This window comes from Gobius niger (genome assembly GCF_951799975.1).
Source record: "Gobius niger genome assembly, chromosome: 22".
Classification (NCBI taxonomy): Eukaryota; Metazoa; Chordata; class Actinopteri; order Gobiiformes; family Gobiidae; genus Gobius; species Gobius niger.
This window is the reverse complement of record NC_136873.1, coordinates 1,051,356-1,075,988: the sequence shown is the minus strand read 5'-3', so window position 1 is coordinate 1,075,988 and position 24,633 is coordinate 1,051,356. Positions and strand designations below refer to the sequence as shown.

The 24,633-nt window shown below is 43.8% G+C and overlaps 2 protein-coding genes across 2 annotated transcripts in view; both read left to right on the top strand.

Annotated features, from left to right (window-relative positions):
* LOC306981666 (ras-related protein Rab-27B-like) overlaps positions 1-24,633 on the top strand; it is a 607,733-nt gene that overhangs the window by 577,170 nt on the left and 5,930 nt on the right. The window lies entirely within an intron of this gene.
* LOC306981194 (bile salt-activated lipase-like) lies at positions 8,707-22,729 on the top strand (the record flags this gene model as incomplete). Its single annotated transcript, XM_079580754.1, has 11 exons — positions 8,707-8,769; positions 10,595-10,742; positions 11,083-11,202; positions 11,658-11,855; positions 14,206-14,336; positions 14,437-14,544; positions 14,778-14,892; positions 15,511-15,697; positions 17,483-17,686; positions 20,742-20,951; positions 22,546-22,729. The coding sequence occupies 11 exons, from the start codon at positions 8,707-8,709 to the stop codon at positions 22,727-22,729; spliced, it is 1,668 nt and encodes a 555-aa protein (XP_079436880.1).

The window sequence follows — 24,633 nt, the reverse complement described above, 5'->3', positions numbered from 1 at the left end:
CAAAACAAGCCTACACCTGAGACGAGCGCTCCGGTCGACAACGGAGAGACGTCCGGAGCTGATGGAGGAGACGAGAAGAAGAAGCACCGCTGTCATGTGTGTAGCAAGAGATTGAAAACAAAGCAGACTTTAAAAAGGCACATTAGAACACACACAGGAGAGAAACCGTATCGTTGTTCAGTCTGTCAGAAAACATTTACCCGAAAAAGTACTCTCGATAAACACAGAAGAACACACACAGGAGAGAAACCGTATCGTTGTTCAGTCTGTAGTAAAACATTTGCCCTAAAAGGTACTCTCGATAAACAGAGAAGAACACACACAGCAGAGAAACCGTATCGTTGTTCAGTCTGTCAGAAAACATTTGCCCTAAAAGGTACTCTCGATCAACACAGAAGAACACACACAGCAGAGAAACCGTATCGTTCATCTGTCAGAAAACATTCGCTGTAAAAGGTCATCTCGATCAACGCAGAAGAACACACACAGGAGAGAAACCGTATTGTTGTTCAGTCTGTCAGAAAACATTTGCCCGAAAGGGTAATCTCGATCAACACAGAAGAACACACACAAGGGAAGAAACACCACGGCTGTTCCGTCTATAAGAAGACGTTTACACAGCTCTCTCGCCTCAAACAGCTTAATAAAACACAAAGGAGAGAAATATTTGCCTTGAAATATAATCTGAAAACACACATGAACAGACACAGAGCTTCAAGACATTTCACCATCCAACATCAATGATTTATTTCTGAAGTTGCCTGTTTGTCTCTTTTCAAAATTAAATCATTTTAAGATTGTTCAATATTTTGCTTTCACATGATTTACAAATGGAATTGATTTGTTTTGTTATAATTAACGTCACAGAAGATCTTTTGACATTTTAAATATTGTTTTTAACCATTTAACATCATTAATATATCACAACCTTTAAAATGTGTGTTTTCCCTGTAAAGATTTTTAGCTTCAAGAATGATTGTAAATAAGTTCAAGTTTTTAAATCAGAGATGTTTTAATGTGTTGAATCTAAGCGTATATACTATTGAAATCTGCCTGTTTGACGATGCATTTTTTCTTTTTGCCAATAAAAAGGTTTTAAAACGTCATCTCATCTCTCTGTTATGTTACAAACAAAAACTACGATTTTCACACGAACAGAAACAATTTTCAAATCTTTCCATTGTTGGTTAAATTAAAAGAGTCGACCGCTGGGTCACTCATTGTCCGTGTATAAAAAGAACTGTTTTCAGCCTGGATTTGAACATTGTCAAAGTTGAGGCCTGTCTCTCATCCTCATGAAGACTGTTCCAGATTTTAGCTTTAGCCTCAGCGTGTTTACTCCTGACTCTGGGAACCAACCAGGGTTTCCGATACCGATACCTGAATGACATTTTGCTGATGCTGTATACTACAATATTTGCCATTTCGAACCAGAAAACACAACAACAATGTTTATTATGTTCCGTAAAGTATAAATATCTATTATTTATTTGAGCTGAAACATCCAAGTCACTGTCCCTGAACCAAAGAGGCATCAAAACTCTAAAGATATATATTTCTATACAGGCAGCTTTGTTTTTCTGTTACTAGCTTTGTTTTTTATACCTGGTATCATTTAACGCAGGCGCGGGGAATCTTTTTCATATCAAGGCCTATTTGTATAAATGAAGAAAATCACAACCAGGCCCAGAGCGGAGACAGGAGCAGCAAAGTCTCCGCCCAAAACAAGCCTACACCTGAGACGAGCGCTCCAGTCGACAACGGAGAGACGTCCGGAGCTGATGGAGGAGACGAGAAGAAGAAGCACCGTTGTCATGGGTGTAGCAAGAGATTGAAAACAAAGCAGACTTTAAAAAGGCACATTAGAACACACACAGGAGAGAAACCGTATCGTTGTTCAGTCTGTCAGAAAACATTCGCTGTAAAAGGTAATCTCGATAAACACAGAAGAACACACACAGGAGAGAAACCGTATCGTTGTTCAGTCTGTCAGAAAACATTTACCCGAAAAGGTACTCTTGATAAACACAGAAGAACACACACAGGAGAGAAACCGTATCGTTGTTCAGTTCTCCATGGGCCTTACAATTTAGCGACATACATTCTAGTGTTCATACAACACTGAGGTAGGACTGATAGTTTGGAGGATCATCATTGCATTTCTATGCACCCATGGCTGGAATTGTTTATCTTTGTTGAGGCGTCTGGCAGTGATGATGAGGCGACTCCAAGCAGTGTTGATTTCATAGACTAAAATATAATATATAATATAAAAGATAATCATCATTTTAGTCAAAGTAATATTTTTGCCGACTATAACTAAATTAAAAGTTGCATGTGAGACTAAAACGATGATCAAAATATCCAGATATTTTTGTCGACTAAAATAAAATGAAGAGACGAAAATCATCCGAATCATTCCACTGACAGTCTGAAAGAGCCTCATATCATTCACATTTACAGCAAAAAGGAACTGCTCTGAGCTGTGTTCATGTGGGAGACGCTCCATAAAGCAGAGGACCTGGATTAAATATGATTATGGTAAACTTATAAATGAAAAGTCGACTGAAGTGAAGGATTGAGGCGAGGCTTCGATCCAGCACAAACATAACTTTGCGCTGGTGCCTTCACTGGTAGCCTGAGGCCGTCGCTTCGGGAAAAAGTGGGACAGCACTGACTTCAACAAACACTCGCTGCATTCCCTTCACTCCATCTGCTCTAAGGGCAAACTCACACTTATCCATCTGCACCATTTCACAAACATTCATACATTCAGAATCAGAAGAGTTTTGATTGCCATTGTTTGAGACCAGGTTCACAAATGCTTAATACCAACTCTCTCCCATCCATTCTGAATTGTAAATATGGATGCAGTACGCTTTTTGGCCACCAGCGTCAAATTGGGGGCGCTGTTTCACTCCTTTCGCAAAGTTAAGCAGAAACACTACAGGCAAAACTAATTTTTTTCAGTTTTCAGGTTTTGGGCCAAATTGGTCTCTAAACATATAAGCTTTCACCTGGAAACAGAAAATATGCCTAATCTTCACAATAACATGTTTAAATATTGCGCTGATTCAATGTTCCCCCATAGACTTATATGGGAGAATGCAATTTCAAGGGCCTTTTTCTCCAAACACATGTTTCTGTCATTGTGGCGACACTATGTCCACGTCAGTCGGACCTAAAGACTTCACATTTTCCAGCCTTGGACTGAACAATATTTGGAAGATTTTTTCAGAGGGATTTTTTATTATCTAATCCCTAGCCTGATTTATTGAGTTTTGAATGTCAAAAAAATAAGGCGAAAATTAATCCTGAATCCCCTCTGAAAAAGTCTTGGCAACTCATTCATCAATAAAATGAAACAATAAATTTGAATGTAGCTCTATCCATTGTTCAGATTTCGTCGCCGAAAAGATGGGAAATTTTGGGGCATTTTTAGGCATAAAACACCTTGTTCTTATCTGAAAAGATAACATGACAGAAAACTTGCAATGTATGTTTTTCTTACATTTATGCCAGTGATCGACAGCAAACGTTTCAAATTGATATCTGTAAATATACATTCTTTCCCTATTCACCTGCAGTGTCTCGCCTTAAGGTTGTGGTTGCCCAAACTTGTTTCTAGCTCTCACGCACGACGGAGCGAAAACACTGTGCTGGTTTAGACTCTTTGTTCCTCATTTCCGATCGGTAAAAACGCGCCATAATAGACACCCAGACACTGGGTTTACATTGTAGATCTATGGAGGCAAAAGAAATGAACTCTGCTACTACAGCATCTACACTACCTGTACATATGCAATAAAGGATCAATGACAAACACATTGACTTTAACACTAAGGTTTTGTCTCTGTCAGCTTTAGTCACTGTCACAGTTCCGTGCTCAGGATGGGATTCTGTTTGCCCGATACTTGACAGTGTAGCTGGAAGGGCAATCTGGTTTACGGTGTAATAATTGATGGTATTTACCCAGTCTAAATACATGACGTCAGATTTATCACTTTTTGTTGTACCAGACTTATTGTTTTGAACTTTGTTTAATGCTCATATATGTAACATGCCACAACCATGTTCTGTACAGCGCAAAGAAAATATCAACAAGAAAATAAGGAAACAAAATGTGTAAAATAATAAAGTCTTTTTTGGTTGTGTCTTGTGCAGCATATGACGTCTGTTCATTTGTCATCTGCAAAAATGTACAGTATTTGGAAACATGAAGGTGTTTTTGCAGTGTGTTTCCTCAGACTCGTGTACGTTTGCCACCAGCAGGGTATGTTTTCTGGTCAGTAATGAAAACCTTCAAAGCAATTGATCCTGGAGTGTCCAAGAGACCCCTGTGATGGAAAGTAAAGGGCGCCATGCTGACCACTCATACAGCCACTGGGCCACTACAAAGTCAAACACGGACAAATATGAACTATTTTTCCCCGCACAAAAGTTGCATGATGCGCTTTTAATGCCCAAATATAACATCTTTCATGCCACATATTGAACAAATCCACGCATTAAAGGCACTATACCTGATTATCTTCTTTTTTTTTTTCTAGTAGTGGAACATCTTCAATGAAGGTCTTTGAGTTGTCTTCTGTGCTCAGTGGTTGGAGTCTCGAACGTCTGAGGAACAACTCAAAGTCCTGACTTTATTTATGAAATTGATAAACTCAACATATAAAAGATGAGGACATTGAGCTTTTCCAAACATTCAAATGTCATATACTCTCTGGGCCGGTCAGGGGTGAGCCTCCCACCACCAAACGTATCCATATTTTTGGGATAAATCAGAAGGGAGGGCTGGCTGCTAAAAAGGCACGTGGGGATGAATCTGGGAGGGCTTACTAGGACCAATAGTAAAGTAGAGGGGTGGGTCCGAGAGAAGGAGCAGTGCAGCTGGGCAGTAGGCGCCAACAGAAAACACTAAATCTGTAGTAGTCTGACACAAGAAGTGTGCCGTAGTGGGCATCAGGCCAAGTACAACTCGCCTGCGCCATGTTCTCACTGTGCAAGTTAACAGAGGGGAAGAACATTTCATTTGGCGTACAGAAGCGTGAATCTCATGGCATATAGAGCTGATATTTTGACAGCAGAGAGAACATGAATTAAAAGTTGGTGTTGTTAGAGAGCTGCACGTGGGTCAGAAATGTGCGACTCTAAGGCTCGTTATGTCAAAATGATTAAACTTGTACCAGTTTATGTGACAGATTTATACACTTGTTGGTCATCGTACACTACAGGGTATATATATATGTATATATATAAACCGTGCCCGAAAGGGCTCGAGGCTCTTCTGTTCTGGATTTGCCACTGTCTGTGTTGCTGTGAATGGAATTGACCTGTGATCACAAATAAAGAATAAAAGATCCTTTCTTGCATTTGGATCTTCCTGGGAGTTTTTGTACCTATAATTGAATCATTTTCTATAAAGTTGTGGACTTATTTCTTCTGATTATCTCAACTATTGGGATATCATTTTTTACAGATAGCGTTGTTAGTTAAACTCTAAAATTCACAACACATGCAATATCAGGACTAAAGATACAAACGGCATCTCTGGAATCGCCCATATATGGTCATTTTTGAAAACAGTTAAGGGGGAAAACAATTTTGAAAAAATGTAAATTTTCTCTAATTATTCAAAAACGACTGTAACAAATGCTGAAATATGAATATAGTTTCTACTAAATAATGATACAAAGACATGGGGAGGAACAAAGTGGTTCAACAGCCCATAAACACATGAATAACGGAGAATGCTAACTTGATGCTACATGTTAGCATCGGGCTAATGCTAACGGTTAGCTAGCGCTAGCTACAACTGCCGTTTTTTTACTTCTACTGAACAATCTGCTGTGAGAAAATATCCATATGGGCCCGAGTTACACTTTATTTGTGTGATAAATAAGTTGATATTCCACCAGAAAATGGCAAAAAAAAGTGAACAATTGTGTTTCTCTAAAGATTCTATTTTCCCCCTCGGCGAAGCCACGCCCCCTTCTATGACGAGATGCCGTCTGTATATATATAGGCTAAAGGCCTAGAATGAGAGAGATGATGATGATGATGATGATGATGATGATGATGATGATGATGATGATGTAAACAGACAATGTAGACCACTGTATGCACAGTTGGTGCGTAAATTTAGATCTTGTATGGACAAAATGAAGAATGCCCTACATAAAGTCAGCGGTTGGCCCTGGCAGTGAGACTTGGAGCCCCTGTTGCAGCTGTGCACACTGTGGAAAAGACATCTCCTGAGCAGAAGAGGACAGGACACGGCAGTATATATGGCCTTTAGGAATAATGGAATGATAATAATAATAATCAAACTTGTACATGCTTTTTTGGACACTCGAAGATGCTTTACATGGGGAATAAAACAAGAAAGGGGTTACAGGGAATAACACACGATACAGCGTTAGTAAAGCTTTGCAGCTGAGGTCAGAACCCGCTATGCTGAGGTCAGAACCCGCTATGCTGAGGTCAGAACCCACTATGATGAGGTCAGAACCCACTCTGCTGAGGTCAGAACCCACTATGCTGAGGTCAGAACCCGCTATGCTGAGGTCAGAACCCACTCTGCTGAGGTCAGAACCCACTATGCTGAGGTCAGAACCCGCAATGCTGAGGTCAGAACCCACTATGCTGAGGTCAGAACCCACAATGCTGAGGTCAGAACCCACAATGCTGAGGTCAGAACCCACAATGCTGAGGTCAGAACCCACTATGCTGAGGTCAGAACCCGCAATGCTGAGGTCAGAACCCACTATGCTGAGGTCAGAACCCACAATGCTGAGGTCAGAACCCACTCTGCTGAGGTCAGAACCCGCTATGCTGAGGTCAGAACCCGCTATGCTGAGGTCAGAACCCGCTCTGCTGAGGTCAGAACCCACAATGCTGAGGTCAGAACCCACAATGCTGAGGTCAGAACCCGCTCTGCTGAGGTCAGAACCCGCTCTGCTGAGGTCAGAACCCGCTCTGCTGAGGTCAGAACCCGCTATGCTGAGGTCAGAACCCGCTACGCTGAGGTCAGAACCCACTATGCTGAGGTCAGAACCCGCTATGCTGAGGTCAGAACCCGCTACGCTGAGGTCAGAACCCACTCTGCTGAGGTCAGAACCCACTACGCTGAGGTCAGAACCCACTACGCTGAGGTCAGAACCCACTCTGCTGAGGTCAGAACCCACTCTGCTGAGGTCAGAACCCACTCTGCTGAGGTCAGAACCCACTATGCTGAGGTCAGAACAACTATGCTGAGGTCAGAACCCACTATGCTGAGGTCAGAACCCGCTATGCTGAGGTCAGAACAACTATGCTGAGGTCAGAACCCGCTATGCTGAGGTCAGAACCCACTATGCTGAGGTCAGAACCCACTATGCTGAGGTCAGAACCCACTATGCTGAGGTCAGAACCCACTATGCTGAGGTTAGAACCCACTATGCTGAGGTTAGAACCCACTATGCTGAGGTCAGAACCCGCTATGCTGAGGTCAGAACCCACTCTGCTGAGGTCAGAACCCACTCTGCTGAGGTCAGAACCCGCTCTGCTGAGGTCAGAACCCGCTATGCTGAGGTCAGAACCCACTATGCTGAGGTCAGAACCCGCTATGCTGAGGTCAGAACCCACTATGCTGAGGTCAGAACCACTATGCTGAGGTCAGAACCCACTATGCTGAGGTCAGAACCACTATGCTGAGGTCAGAACCCACTATGCTGAGGTCAGAACCACTATGCTGAGGTCAGAACCCACTATGCTGAAGTCAGAACCCACTATGCTGAGGTCAGAACCCACTATGCTGAGGTCAGAACCCGCTATGCTGAAGTCAGAACCCACTATGCTGAGGTCAGAACCCACTATGCTGAAGTCAGAACCCACTATGCTGAGGTCAGAACCCACTCTGCTGAGGTCACGTGATGTCTGATGTCCATCTATCCATGAATGTCTCCATTTGAGCATAATAATTTACATTTAATTTTCTGTTTGGACAAGTTAAGATGTAGTTGGGCATTTTCAGTAGATTATTTCACTTGTTCTGAGACGTTTCTGACTCGTTTCCATATATATTTGTCTTTAATAGAGATGAAATTATTTGCAAATGGGGTAAAAACATTGCTCTCGTCCCATTGGCAGTCTTACTTTCTTATTTCAAATGACCTTAGAACCTTAGAAATGTCATCAAACCAGCAAAGTAAATGTGCTCCGATCGGCAAAAACGTGAAAACCACTCAAAACAAGATTGATATTCTCAATTCAAGTCATTTAAACTCACGCTTGATATTGACTTTTCGTAGCGTTTGAGGAACATTATTTCTCATTTCAGTGTCAAATATCTGTTAAAGTACACAAAAAAAGGCTGAGATGCTAAACACTGTACAAGGTTGTGTGGGATATTAGAAAAAAGAAAAATGGGGCATTCGAGCTACAATTGGGCTGGACAATTGATGAGGAAGAAATCAGCCCATCACAAAAGCGTGCCTATCTCTGTGGTAGAAAAGGTTAAATCATCGACTGGACTGGGTTTTGGTCAAGTTGACGTTTCGCTTCTTGTCACAGCCATTTTACCATTTTCTTTCTATGCCAATGCGACACTGGTTAAATATTATTGAGTGTGGGAAAAGCCGCCCCCCAGGTTCAGATGCTGTGGTGGGGGAAGGGCGTGCCAGTATAAACGTCCCATCGGGCTCCAGTTCTTACAGTTCAGACGCAATGGTGCTGCTCGGGATTTGTGTCGCTGTGGCCCTGTTTTGGGAGGCGGCGTCTGCAGCCTCTGTACGTGAGCTAAGAATATCAGTTTCAATTTAAGGGATTCTTAAAATGACAAAAAATGTGGTTGTTTAAATGCAGTTTGATTTTAAATTGAATAAATGTATGATAAATAAATGTATGTGAATTTATTATGACTTTTTTTTCAGAAACGGTTAGAGTGTTTGTCTGTTTGATGTCTGCGTCATCACTGTTTGTAAATCAGTCTTATTTGTGCAGCCATGTGAGGCAACTGAGGACGTGATATTGGGCGATACAAAAGCAATTTGAAGTGAGGAAAGTTTGTGGACAGGGTTAGAGGAGCCCCTCACCGTCAGGTCTAGATGTTCTCCAGTTTTCACCGCCCGCTGTATATGTCTTGCACTTAGCCATATTGACTACTGTAAAGGACATGTTTATTTAGTTTAGTTTCATGTACTGTATATGGTGTTTTTTCTAGAAGAGGAATAACATTAGTGTTGTCTTTCAGGATATTTCAAAAGAAGACATTTGTGTAAATAGGGCCTTTACACATTAAGCCTTTTTATTGATTGTAAACTAGCAGGCCTGTTGTGGTTAACAGGTTTGCTAACCTGACAGTTGTGACACAGTTTGTTACAAACTATGTTATATGTATATACTTACTCATTGCTGAAAATGATCTGGATGTTAGAAATGTGCTAGAAAAGTTATGCATGGCGTTGGACCAACTAACAATTTAAATATAAATTTTGTTTGAAAAAGAAGGGCCTTAAACTTAGGAAATGTGTCCTATGAAATCATTTATTTGGTCTGATAAAGCCCTGATAATGCAGCATTAGTTAAACCTTTATAGGCACTTATTGAAATACTTAAGAGTGTAATCGGGGGACATAACACAAGTTTATTTCTTTTGTAATATTTGTCCTTATCATGCAGAAAATCAATGTGAGTGACGTTGTATTTTTCTTAAATATTTTGTGCTAAAATTGTTTTTATTATATTGCACTTATGGAAAGCACTTTGGTTCAGCGGGTGCTGTTGTAAAGCGCTATACAAATAAAGGTTGATTGATTGATTGATTGATTACCATATTTGGTTCCTTGCCCTTTAAGGGGTAAAGAAAAAAAGGTTTATATATACAGGTCTCAGGGGGTGCTGGTTTTCTGGAGGGGTTTTGTGATATTGATGTTTGAATGATCATACCTGTTTTTCCTAATGTGATTAGCACAATCACAGAGGGTCAGTCACCTCCAATATTGTTTGCCTAAAACTTTATTAAAAATAAAATTTGGCAACATCAAAACACTATTGATTCTATTGTCAATTCTATTGGCAACCGGCATGTCCTAATATGGACAAAACTAATGAACTTTAGATTTAAGTGAACAGGGCATATGATCAAATATTCTGTAATTTCTGTAATTTCACTTATTTCACTACGTCCTCCAAAACCGACACATATATAATCACTTACCAAAATTATTCACCAATAAAATGTGAGTTTCATCAACTTGCCATGGTTAGTTTTCAAGTTATGCAAACAAATGTATCATGAATTTCTTTGCATAAAAAGTTTAGAGATTCTGATTGGTCAAATGCTACAGTAGTGGGTCTGTGAGGTAGGGTGGTCTCTTCTGATTGGCTGAGTGAGGACTACGTGCCTCTTTAACTTACTGATGTGCAGCAGAGTGGCCATAGGTAAAGTGTGTCGACTGACCAAAGATAGTCACTTTCCCCATAAAGAGTTAACTTCTCCCTACATAGATAGATGTACATACGCAAGACGGTGTCACTATTAGTCCTACAATACTTTCCAAATACATATGTCATTGATGCAGTTATTCTAATGATATGTACTTGTTTTCCACAGCTGGGGGTGGTGTACACAGAGGGGGGCATGGTGGAGGGGAAGAACATTCGGATGGGATGGTCCAGGCACATGGATGTGTTCAGGGGTATTCCCTTCGCTGACGTCCCCGGACGCTTCGAGAAACCTAAAAGCCACCCAGGATGGGACGGTAGGGACTTTTTTTAAGTGGAATTTAGACTTAGTGGAGAGCAAAACAAAGAGGCCGGTCTTCAGCGCCTCTTATTTTCAAAAGGATTTGCAGTGTCATAGCAAATATTCTGTTCAATAAAGCGTTGATGATAAGGCTTTAGTAGTAGTAACTAGTTTATTTTCTTCGGTCATTATACACATTTAGACCACAAGTCACATGTCTTCACATTATACAGTAAGAAAAACATGTACATAAGGAATGTAAGTGCTAATTGATACCAAAATCTATCCAAATATTTAAAACAATTCACCTATCATCATTTCTGACAGTTTAATTCTCAATGCATTTTTTTCCTCAGGTGTGATGAAGGCTATGGAGTACAAACCACGATGCCTTCAGCTCAATCTGATCCAGACCGAGACGAGAGGATCTGAGGACTGCCTCTACCTCAACATATGGGTTCCTCACCAAGGCGCAGGTAGATATAATCTCATCTACACCACCCTTGATAAAACACTAACCCTAACTTTGTTTGCGAAGGCTCTCATTCTTTCAGGGAGCATTAATCGTAGAAAAGGTTAAATCATCGAGTGGACTGTTTTTTTGTAAAGTTCAGGACGTTTTGCTTCTACAGAGGCTTCTTCTTAGTTCTTTAGGTCATAAAAAACACTTATTACCCAAACTGGAGCGGCCTAAATAAGACCCAGGCTCCTCTGAGGAGGGAACACAAACTGCCAAACATCCCTTAGTTGTTTACAGTATCACTCAACTAGCAGGTCTTTTCCTTAGCTAATATTTTAACTGCTTTGTCTTCAAAAGCGTGGTTAGTGGCTTTCTTAGGGATGTTTGGAGCGAAACATTCCCAACTTCACCAAAACCCAGTCCAGTCGATGATTTAACCTTTAATCGATAAACCGAACCTTGTTTCCTTAGTGGCCTCCAATCTGCCCGTGATGGTGTGGATTTACGGAGGGGCTTTCCTGTTCGGAGGCTCCATGGGGGCCAACTTCCTGGACAACTACCTGTACAGCGGGGAGGAGATCGCAGACCGTGGGAACGTCATTGTGGTGACCCTGGGATACCGAGTGGGAGCGCTTGGGTTCCTCAGCACCGGAGAGTCCGATCTGCCCGGTCAGTCCATCACTACGTTTACATGTAAAGTCCAGTCTAATGTTTGTTCTTAGCAAACAGTTTGCTCTGTTAGCTCTGATTAGCTCGAGATGTGTTTAAACCCAACTGCTTTATGATGTTAACTGTACACCCATGGTCTAGAGAAGGGCCAGTGTTAAAGCTAAAATAGACTATGCACACCCAAGCGACATGTGAGTTCCGAGTAAATTGTCAGGACGCGCTGCTCTTCCGGTCTCATCATCAATGAGTCTGTAGCGGTGTCTTGTCCAAATGAATAAATAGCTCAAGATTTCATGGCAGACAGTGATTTACAAATGGACAGTTGTTGCGGAAAGCTGGAGGAGACTTTTGTAGATGTTTGTAACATTAAATAAAAATTAACATAGCACCAAGGTACATGTGGTACATGTGTCTTGCATATGGCGCTGGTTTTGCGAGTGGGTTTTCCTTATTAGAAAAGAGGCCAGACTGGGGCATGGTTCATGACAAGCAGCACTTGGAGCTGCTGCTCTTCTATGGCAACCTTCATATTACATTCCTCTTTACATCGCGCCAAACTTAAGAATCCATGTATCATGTCAAATTGAAAACCAAAACGAAATTACCTACAAAAGTCTGCTTGAACGTAAGCTCAGGCCTGCTTTGGTACAAATAGATCAGTGCTCCCACCCCTAACACCAAAACAACAACAGTTTTCTATAAATAAACCACACTTGCCTTCAAGTGCCACCACATCTGTGTTTTAAGGTGACATTTGCAACATGTGGCAGTGCCACTGTGCTGCATTTACCTCCCGATGAAGGAAAAGCATCAATGGTGGACATTGTAAGAAGCCTCGTATTTCCTTTTTGCGTTGTTTATAAATGAAATCCGCAAAGTAGTCAGCTTTATTTTTTACAGCTATTATATATGTTTTAAGGCTGTAAAACCCTTCACCACACACTTTATACACTTTTCTCTCTAGTTCACACGGGTTCTCCGTTGCCTGGTGTACTCAGTGTGATTTTTAGATTCACATTACAGACGTGGGGATGGAAACATCATGAGCTGCTCTCGTCTCCACTGTGCACTTGTTCAAACTAAGAGACAATCGTAGCTACGACCAGAGTTTTATCATAGCAGTTCAGGCTTCAGAAGGCAAGTGTTTAGCTGAGACGAGCGCCACATGGTAGCAGTGTTTATTTTCACGGACTCGCTCTTGGCCAGCCTGCATGACTCTGTCTGCGGCGTAATGTGTGCCTGATGTGTTGATGGGACACTGACAAAGATCCTCTCTGCACGAGAGGAGGCTCACTCTACGACTACGCACTACACAGTGCGCGTATGCCGTTCATACGCTGTAAAAAAGCACGCAAAATTATACTCAAAATAAATCAGCGAAACAACGAGCCCGCGAAAGGTGAACTGTGTTATACCGAGGGACCACTGCACTGCGTATCTCTGCAACTACCTAAGCAACATTTTAAGCAAACATTGTCTACCTATCTCGGACAGAGCTCCCAAACGCCAGCACAGGGGTCAACAGGATACAGAAGTTTACACATGATATGGAAGTTTAAATTTCGTACAAAAAACTCCCAGAGAGTAGCTTAACCCTAACCCAGAGCCAGGTTTATTAACAAACGAGTATCAAGGATCAAGGCATGGTAAGTTTATTTGTATGGCACATTTCATGTACATGTACAACTCAATGTGCCGCACAGCAACACCAGACAAACACAATAAAAAATGCAATAAAAAGCATTAAAACACAATAAACTTACATTAAAAAAATTACATTATGTATATCTATAAGTTAAAATGAGTTAAAATACAATCAATTGCATCAAGTCAAGTCAAGGAGCAAAAATCAAGGAAGTCACAGAGTATATAGTTGTTCCAGACCTCGGACACGGAGACAAAACAAATAGATATCCTTCTATTCTCAGGCAGCTGCAATCGTCTCTAACAAAAAATTGTACATAGTTTAGTGTCTTGGGTCAAATTAACCTTAGCATTCAACAAGGTTATAAACAAAATAACAGAAATTTTATCTCCTCAATGAGAAGCATGAAATAAATGATACATTTAACCATCACAACACTATTTTAAAGGCCGCTTTCTGTGTAGCTGATGGTTTTATTGACTTTATTTATGCTTTTTTTTAAATCGCAGCAAGCTGTTGCTCTGAAGGGAATCTCTTGGTCCAACATACATTCCATATTATCTGCGCCTATTCAACCGATAAAGTGAGCTTGTATCCACCGGTAGTGCCTGGCTTTGTTACCAACACACCAACACAATGTTTTTTGCCCATCACAGGGGCAGCATACTGTGTTGCTGAGTATGAATGCCTGTGCTTTGTGTTAAGGAAACTACGGCCTGTGGGACCAGCAAGCGGCCATCGCCTGGGTGCACAGGAACATCCGCTCGTTTGGAGGAGACCCCGACAACATCACCCTCTTTGGAGAGTCTGCAGGGGGCGCTAGTGTCAGCTTCCAGGTCTGGTACAGCTTATATGCACATGATGAGGAGGCCAGGTGCTCATAGTCATTTGCTGCATAGATGATGTTATCTGTTTTTTCTTATATCTTTCTCACAGACCCTGACTCCTCACAACAAGGGAATGATCCGCAGAGCTATCTCTCAGAGCGGAGTGGCCCTCTGCCCCTGGGGAATCATAAAGAACCCCCGCAAATTGGCTGAGGAGGTGGGAATGACTATAGCAATAATTCTGTATTTCAATGAAATAATGGTTGGATTTATTACATTATTGGTTATGTGTTACAAAATGTGAATCCACTTTTTGTCCTTTTGTCTTTTATCTTCATTATTTTGTTGTCATTTCAACAGACACAGGTTTTCCAATCGTTGCAGTTTGTGTGTTTTTTTCTGCAGTAAGTTTACAAAAAATGAGTGGTCTCTCATTTCATTTCCATGCAGGTGGCCCTGAAGGTGAACTGCCCCACTGACAGCAGGATGGCGGCCTGTCTGAAGATGACTGACCCTGTGCGGCTCACCTTGGCCGGGACACTCAGCCTGAACAGCTCTCCTGACAGTAAGTTAGTTAGTTTGCTAGTGTATAGATATGCAAATATCATCTGTTTTTGCATCCAAAGAAAAGATCCAGTATTGCATGATTTTTTCATCAGGATCTCATATTTACTGATATTGGGGCAGCACAGTGGCACTCTTTTCTCACAATAAGAAGGTTCCAGGTTTGATCCCCAGGACAGTTGGGGCCTTCTACATGGAGTTTGCATGTTCTACCCACTTCTGTGTACTTTTCCCTACTACTAAAGTGTGTACAATAGGTTCCCCTCTGTGGAAAAAGAGATTCTTAATCTCAGTGGGACTATCCAGGTCAAATTAATTAGAAATAAAACTGATACTGTGTGTCCAGTGTAACCACTGCGCAAAGCCTCCTCAAGTACATCCCAATCTTAATGAGCTGAAGATCTGGACTCTGGGATCAGGGAAGAAGAAGGACAGAACTGGTTTCTGTTGGGTCAGGCAGTGGTCTTTTTCCATATTATTCCCATACACAAAAGGCCGAAACATATTTTATTTACCTCCCCCCTTTCAATATTTATTGATTTATTGTTTTACCTATTCACCTGCAAGTCTTGCCTTGACAGCACCTACACTTCGCCTCCATCTGTCACTCCCCTTGCAGGCCCCGTGGTGAACAACCTTGTGCTCTCCGCTGTGGTGGACGGAGACTTCCTCCCGGACCATCCCTCAAACCTGTTCCACAATGCGGCAGGCATCGACTACATTGCCGGGGTCAACGACATGGATGGGCATCTCTTCACTGCCGTGGACATTCCCTCCATCAACTCCATGTTGGTGGACACTGATGTGTGAGTGCTGATTATCCATCTCCGTTAATGGCACACAGTTTGGAGTTTGGGAGGAGTAAAATGGAATCTTGTGTGAGTGTGTTTAAAGCAGAGGTGGGAGTAAGTCTCGAGTCAAGTCCAATTTGTGAAGGTCCAAGTCCCAAGCAAATCCAAGTCGGTCATGGGGTCAGTCAAGTCAAGTCTTGCTTTAGCCGGCGAGTCACCTCAAGTCACAAACGCCAGTGTGTCTACTTTTCCAAATGTGTTTAATCTTGAAATAACAAGTACTTTCTCAAGATACAGCGATTTTGAATTTCGGCTAAAATCAATTTCTTTGGATTTAAAGTCTAATTAGTATTTAATCGCCACAAAATTCAAAATATATATATTTGAAATACTCCAGTCTATGTACAAAATTACCAGGACAGCAATTTAAGGAAGGGGGCCCGGGGGGGCGACTTAAAATAAAATGGAAACAGAGTCTTTTAAACATGAGCTGCTTTTCCCTGCAGTCTGAAACATAAATATAAAATAATATTTTTTAGATTTGTTAGTCTCTGGCAGTTTTTCTGTCAGTGGTTCCCCTGTAATGCCCCAGCCCCTGTATACTCGGATTCGCCCCTGCTCAAAGTAGACTCCGCGTAGCCTTCAATAACCTCTAAATGCTGTAAACTTTGTTTGAACGAATTAAAACATCGAAAAGCCCCAAGATTTCTGTTGACTAATCAGCTCTTACATGGTGGTTCTGGAGGCTCCGTCTGCGCTGTAGGTCCAGCCCATTGTTTCAAACGTTTTCCTGTTCGTAAATCTTCACCTCTTCACTGTCTTTAGAAAACTTTTAATGCATCCAAAGAAACACGTTGTATTTCCTCCTGCCTTTTCGCGCTGTATTGATCAGACCGAACAGGCATGTGGCTAATTACCATAATGTACACAAAGATGCGCCGCTTTTTTACAAAATTAATCGTGATCTTTCAACAGTTTCACCAAAATATATAATAAATCTAAAGTCACAGCGAGTCATTGAGAGTCATTGGCCTCAAGTCCAAGTTAAGTCTCGAGTCACAAACAGCAAGTCCCAAGTCAAGTCAAGTCTTTTTGGAGCTTTGGTCGAGTAAGTCTCAAGTCCCGAAAATTGCGACTGGAGTCAAGTCATTTGACATTGCTGGGGTCAATGACATGGATGGGCAACTTGCCATTTTAGATTGAAAGGTTATCACAAGGAAAAACAGGCAACTTCAGATAGAGGTCTTTAGAAACTTCACTCACACTGAACAATACCTGCTGTTTGATTCGAATCATCCTCAGGGAAAGACAAAAGAAGAACAACATGTCCATGAGCCCTCTCAGTCTGTGGTTATCCTAAATGCTCTTACACTAAAGCTTAAAGGACAAGACGTCCTGAAGAACCAGACAGAAAGGTTCAAGAGCCCAGAAGGAAAGGGGTATCTTTGCCCTCTGTAGCTGGGGTCTCGGGAGAAACATCAGAGGATCTTCAGGCAACATAGAATCCCAGTGTACTTCACGATTGCAGGAAGCAAATTCTTTGTTATGAGTAATGGGAAAAATCAGTGATCGTACGCTGTGGTAGCTCTGTTTGCACAACTGTCAACTAAGTACATACATTTCACTAGTGTCACGCTGGGACCTTATTTAAATTGTAAGATTTGGACCGGGCCCTCTACAGCAGTAAGTTTAGCTAACATGCTGTCGCTTAGCTCACGACTGGATGTAGGTGGATGACTTTTACAACTGTGTTAAAAGGGAAGCATTACTTAAAGTGACTGTATGTGTCTGTCGCTGTAGGGCTGACCTGAAGAGCCTGCTGACAGCTTACACCAGTGACAAAGGCATGGCAGGTATGGAGGAAGCCTTCTCTGTCTACAGCTCTGACTGGAGCATAACCCCTGACCGTGAGACCGTCAAGAAGACCGCCGTGGCCATCGGGACTGACTTCATCTTCCTGGTGCCCACTCAGGCTGCTCTGTACTTGCACGCTAAACATGCCACGTGAGAATTTCTCTTCTTCTTCGTATTTCTGTTAGAATAATAATACCATGCTATGCTAAAGACAGGGAATCACAAGTCATAACTCTTCGCACTACCATTCATTAAACTTATCATCAACAATAAATTCTAAGGCCATGAAGAGTCCTACTTCTGCATGGGATTATCCAAAACCCCACTGGTCCTGACTGAGACCAGCAGGAGACAACTCCCTGAAGACACGCCACTGGTCCTGACTGAGACCAGCAGGAGACGACTCCCTGAAGACACACCACTGGTCCTGACTGAGACCAGCAGGAGACGTCTCCCTGAAGACACGCCTCTGGTCCTGACTGAGACCAGCAGGAGACGACTCCCTGAAGACACACCACTGGTCCTGACTGAGACCAGCAGGAGACGACTCCCTGAAGACACGCCACTGGTCCTGACTGAGACCAGCAGGAGACGACTCCCTGAAGACACACCACTGGTCCTGACTGAGACCAGCAGGAGACGACTCCCTGAAGACACACCACTGGTCCTGACTGAGACCAGCAGGAGACGACTCCCTGAAGACACGCCACTGGTCCTGACTGAGACCAGCAGGAGACGACTCCCTGAAGACACGCCACTGGTCCTGACTGACACCAGCAGGAGACGACTCCCTGAAGACACGCCTCTGGTCCTGACTGACACCAGCAGGAGACGACTCCCTGAAGACACGCCACTGGTCCTGACTGACACCAGCAGGAGACGACTCCCTGAAGACACTCCACTGGTCCTGACTGACACCAGCAGGAGACGACTCCCTGAAGACACGCCACTGGTCCTGACTGACACCAGCAGGAGACGACTCCCTGAAGACACGCCTCTGGTCCTGACTGAGACCAGCAGGAGACGACTCCCTGAAGACACGCCACTGGTCCTGACTGAGACCAGCAGGAGACGACTCCCTGAAGACACTCCACTGGTCCTGACTGAGACCAGCAGGAGACGACTCCCTGAAGACACTCCACTGATCCTGACTGAGACCAGCAGGAGACGACTCCCTGAAGACACGCCACTGGTCCTGACTGAGACCAGCAGGAGACGACTCCCTGAAGACACGCCACTGGTCCTGACTGAGACCAGCAGGAGACGACTCCCTGAAGACACTCCACTGGTCCTGACTGAGACCAGCAGGAGACGACTCCCTGAAGACACTCCACTGGTCCTGACTGAGACCAGCAGGAGACGACTCCTTGAAGACACTCCACTGGTCCTGACTGAGACCAGCAGGAGACGACTCCTTGAAGACACTCCACTGGTCCTGACTGAGACCAGCAGGAGACGACTCCCTGAAGACACGCCACTGGTCCTGACTGACACCAGCAGGAGACGACTCCCTGAAGACACGCCACTGGTCCTGACTGAGACCAGCAGGAGACGACTCCCTGAAGACACGCCACTGGTCCTGACTGAGACCAGCAGGAGACGACTCCCTGAAGACAAGCCACTGGTCCTGACTGAGACCAGCAGGAGACGACTCCTTGAAGACACTCCACTGGTCCTGACTGAGACCAGCAGGAGACGACTCCCTGAAGACACGCCACTGGTCCTGACTGAGACCAGCAGGAGACGACTCCCTGAAGACACTCCACTGGTCCTGACTGAGACCAGCAGGAGACAACTCCCTGAAGACACTCCACTGGTCCTGACTGAGACCAGCAGGAGACGACTCCCTGAAGACACTGGTCCTGACTGAGACCAGCAAGATACAACTCCCTGAAGACACGCCACTGGTCCTGACTGAGACCAGCAGGAGACGACTCCCTGAAGACACTCCACTGGTCCTGACTGAGACCAGCAGGAGACGACTCCCTGAAGACACTGGTCCCGACTGAGACCAGCAGGAGACGACTCCCTGAAGACACTCCACTGGTCCTGACTGAGACCAGCAGGAGACGACTCCCTGAAGACACTCCACTGGTCCTGACTGAGACCAGCAGGAGGCGACTCCCTGAAGACACTGGTCCTGACTGAGACCAGCACGAGGCGACTCCCTGAAGACACACCACTGGTCCTGACTGAGACCAGCACGTGAAGACACACCACTGGTCCTGACTGAGACCAGCAGGAGATGACTCCCTGAAGACACACCACTGGTCCTGACTGAGACCAGCAGGAGACGACTCCCTGAAGACACTCCACTGGTCCTGACTGAGACCAGCAGGAGACGACTCCCTGAAGACACACCACTGGTCCTGACTGAGACCAGCAGGAGACGACTCCCTGAAGACACGCCACTGGTCCTGACTGAGACCAGCAGGAGACGACTCCCTGAAGACACTCCACTGGTCCTGACTGAGACCAGCAGGAGACGACTCCCTGAAGACACTCCACTGGTCCTGACTGAGACCAGCAGGAGACGACTCCCTGAAGACACTCCACTGGTCCTGACTGAGACCAGCAGGAGACGACTCCCTGAAGACACGCCACTGGTCCTGACTGAGACCAGCAGGATACAACTCTCTGAAGACACGCCACTGGTCCTGACTGAGACCAGCAGGAGACGACTCCCTGAAGACACTCCACTGGTCCTGACTGAGACCAGCAGGAGACGACTCCCTTAAGACACGCCACTGGTCCTGACTGAGACCAGCAGGAGACGACTCCCTGAAGACACGCCACTGGTCCTGACTGAGACCAGCAGGAGACGACTCCCTGAAGACACGCCACTGGTCCTGACTGAGACCAGCAGGAGACGACTCCCTGAAGACACTCCACTGGTCCTGACTGAGACCAGCAGGAGGCGACTCCAAAGCCTACCATGGTTCAAATGAAACTGTCTGAGATGGACTTTGGCGCTCGACCATGAAGAGACTTTTCACAACCACTGACGTTTTAAAAGTCTATTCCCTGAGCGACAGGGAGCCAGTGCAGAGACCTGAGCACTGGACTATTGTGGTAGACTTTTGACCATTTTCTATTCCAACTAAATGTTCAAGTGAAAAACCAAAAAGTTTACGTTGATATGTCAGAATATTTCAAAGTTTGTATTACATTCCTTTTAAAGCAGTTGTGCTGTCTTTCTTCATAGGACTGGTCGTACCTACTCCTACATGTTCTCTGAACCCAACCGCATGGGGGGCCTGTTGACGCCTTATCCCAGCTGGATGGGGGCGGACCATGCTGATGACCTGCAGTACGTGTTCGGGAAGCCCTTCACCACTCCTCTGGGATACTGGCCGAGGCACAGGGATGTGTCCAGATATGTGATCGCATACTGGACCAACTTCGCCAAAACTGGGTATGCACAAGTACTGTCACAAAAATGCTATTTCACTTTGGTTACTTATTGAAGAGCTCAATAATGCAGTACAAAATGTCTTTCTTTTCAAGCTATCGCTAAACAATACCAGTATGGTATTGGAAAGAAAGTTTAGGTACTACTGGCATAGAAACATCATAAGAAGGTCCTGAAAAAAAAAAGAAATCTTTAGAGACTAGGTCGGGTCCAGGAAGTGGTTGGCTCTTTCAGAGAAATGATACAAATTTAATAGAAATTGGACACAATCTTCCGCCTGGTGCAAGGACAATGGCTGGTCAAGGCTGCAAACTCAACCTCTTAACCCCTGCCTTAACCAAGCGCATTTTCTCCAGTTCAGCTTTACCCAAATCTTAAAGTTTACAGCTTATAGGACATATTTGAAAGCTAAGATCAACAAAACTGAGCATTTTTGTCGCATTTTTGTCCGGTTTTCATGCTTTTTTGTGTGTGTTTTATCGTTGCCTTTCCGGCACACTTTTGTTGCTTCATTGTAGCTTTGTTGTGGCTCTTTTTTTGTGTGCTTTTTTCACATGTTTTTGTCGCTTGTTTATTGTCTTTTTATCGCTCTTTTGTTGCTTTTTTTGTCACTTCTTTTGTTGCATTTCAATCCTTGCTTTTGTTGCTCTTTTGACACTTTTTTCAAGAAGTTTTTAGATTTGGGTAAAGCCAAACTGGGGAGAACGTGCTCAGCTCAGGTGGGGGTTAAGAAGTTAAGCACACACAGTGGTGGGCCAGTGCTTTCGCCGCCAGCCTGAGAGCATTAAAGTGCTGACTTTAAGCTCACTGCTTCCTCTGCTTGAGCTCTCCTTACATTAACATTGCCCAAAGACTCACGCACGTTATTAAGCTTTTGCAGGACAGGAACAGAGAGAAGTAATAACTTAAGTCTGCCCCAGACATGTGCAGAGGCTTTTGGACCACGTTTTTGTGAGGTTGAGCTAATTTTTTTTAACTGCAGAGTCTTTACTGGCCATGAAGGAAATCGCTTATTTAAAAGTAAACAAACAGCTGATGATGATCGGCATTGGAGACTTACAAATCCACCGATTACTTCTTCTGAAACACTGAAATGGCACCAAGAGCCGCCCACAACTTCCTTGTTTCCTGTAGTGCCTCACAAGGAGCCCTACAGGAAACTAAAAAGGGCAAACAAGGAAGTATCTGGGCGAGACTTGCAGCTAAGCCACAGGTGGTGTGGTGGGAAGGACACCTGCCCCCAGTCGTGAAGGATGTCCAGCTGCGAGGCCTGACTGTCTGGAACTTGGAGTTTGCATGTTCTCCCTGTGTCTGCATAGGTTTCTTCCGGGTGCTCCGGTTTCCCCTACCTGGCGGTGCACAGAGTCGCAGCGGCTCAGGACAAACCCAACATCTGATCTCTTCAATATCTTTGTACAATTGTATAATGGCAATACAGTTATTCATTCATTCATTTATTCATTCATGTATTCAACACAACTCTATGCCTGGATGAGGGAACAACATGCTAAATCATTTCTGCAAAGTCTATTTCACTTACTACCTCCTTTTACTAATGCCATTCATGATTTATTCTGTTCGCTCATTTCCTCCACAGAGACCCAAACCAGGGCGGCTCTAAGGTCCCCGCCTCGTGGCCTCTGTTCACGAGCGGAGACCAGTACTTGGAGATCCACCATGACATGGACAAGAACTACGTCCATGAGAAGATGAGGATGCGCTTTGTTCAGTTCTGGACCAGTGTTCTGCCCAGCCTGCCCGACCCCACCAAGTCTGAATAAACGCTGATCTTATCACTAAAAGACTCTCAAACCATAGTCTAATAAACATTATAAGGAGAAACACAATGAAGCATGGCTGTCTTTTGTTTTTGTTACATATTATTCTTATTGAACTTTTAAAACAGAACAATAACAATACTAACATGATATTACATTATTGTTAAATACAATGTCCTGTATCCATGACAACGCAATTCGGTCACATGACCCGACATGTTCACTTGTTTGGAAATGCTCGGATACTAAACTGTGCATTTTGTCATTAGTCGCTCTGTTTATTTGGCAAAAGCACGTCGTGTAGTTGAGTCCAGGGTTTTGTGTCTGTTTGATATGGGAATCTCCTGGAGCAGTGGCCTACGAGCCTGGATGTGCTGCCTTTGGAGACTGCGCTCAAATGAGCCATCATCCGCAAAATGCCGGTCAAGCCAGCAGCAACGCTGTTTTGTTCTGTGCGACTATTACCGCTAAAACGGTAGGCCAATGCACTGTTAATTAGGGACCGTCAACAATGTATCCTTAGATCCTTTAAAATGTCATGTTTCTTACATTTGGGAGGGGATTAAAAGAATCCCTTTTAAGGTTTCAGTAATTTCTCATTCAATTATTATTACCAATCTCATGCCCCTCTCACTATGTGCCTAATTGTATCCAAATTATACAAATCTAATTTGTAGAATTCCTGAGAAAATCCACTACCAATATGCCTATTTGGTCATTTCAAATATGAAACAAAACGTCATTTTCCAACATTTGGAAATGTTATTTTAATGAAGCCTCGGCGTTAATTCAACCTGGGAGACGAATTTCAGCATCACCTCCAGCCAATGATCTCTTCAGAGAGGGCCACGCCTCCACCTCAGCCCATCAGCGTAAGAGCCGCACCTCTGTAGCAGCCAATCATCTACCTCGGTCTGGCTTTTAAGCCCCAGCAATCATGGTTTGTTCGCTTCCCAGCTGTGCTGCGACCCGCCTCCACCCCATCTCCGCCTCTTCCGCCCACGGCTTCTACCTGCTGCAGCTTCACGGGTCTTCCATACCTGATCACCAAAACTAATATACATGTCAATAAATCTTCCTAATCACTGCTTTTGTCTGAGTCTATCCAGGTGGAATTACAAGAATCCCTTTGAAGAACGTTTTAAAGAACGCTTTAAAAAACGCTTTAATGAATGCTTTTAAGAATGCCTCTCAACTAAAACATCACCTCTCCAATCTGCTCTACAAAAGCTTTCAGTCAGGATTCCGCACTCATCACTTTACTGAAACCGCACGACTCAAAGTAACAAACGACCTCCTGCTCGCCTCCGACTCTGGTTCCCGCTCCATTCTCCACCTACTGGACCTCTCTGCCGCCTCTGACACCACTGACCTCGCCGTCCTTCTCCCAACGCCTACAACACCTCGGCATCTCTGGCTCAGCTCTCTCCTGGTTCACCTCAGAATAATTCATATCCATTAACACCTGCACGTCTCACATCATACCTGTCGACCATGGAGTCCCTCAAGGCTCGGCGCTTGGTCCCCTTCTGTTTATCCTGTGCATGCTTTCCCTTGGACTTATCAATCACAATCTCCGTCAATGGCCATACAGTCACCACTGCTCAAAACTCCCTTGTCTCAGCTCACCAACAACCTACAATACCTTTGTTTGTTTGTCTCATTTCAAAAGCACAATATAAGACTATGTACTATTAAAGGTTTCAGTAATTTCTCACTGGATTATTATTACCCATCATGCCCCTCTCTCTATATGCCTAATTTTTATCCAATTTAACTGTAGAATCCCTAAGAATATCCACTGCAAATATGCCTATTTTGAACATGAACATTTGGGAAGGTATTACAAGAATCCCTTGAAAGGTTTCAGTAATTTCTCATTGGATTATTATTACTCTCACATAGGT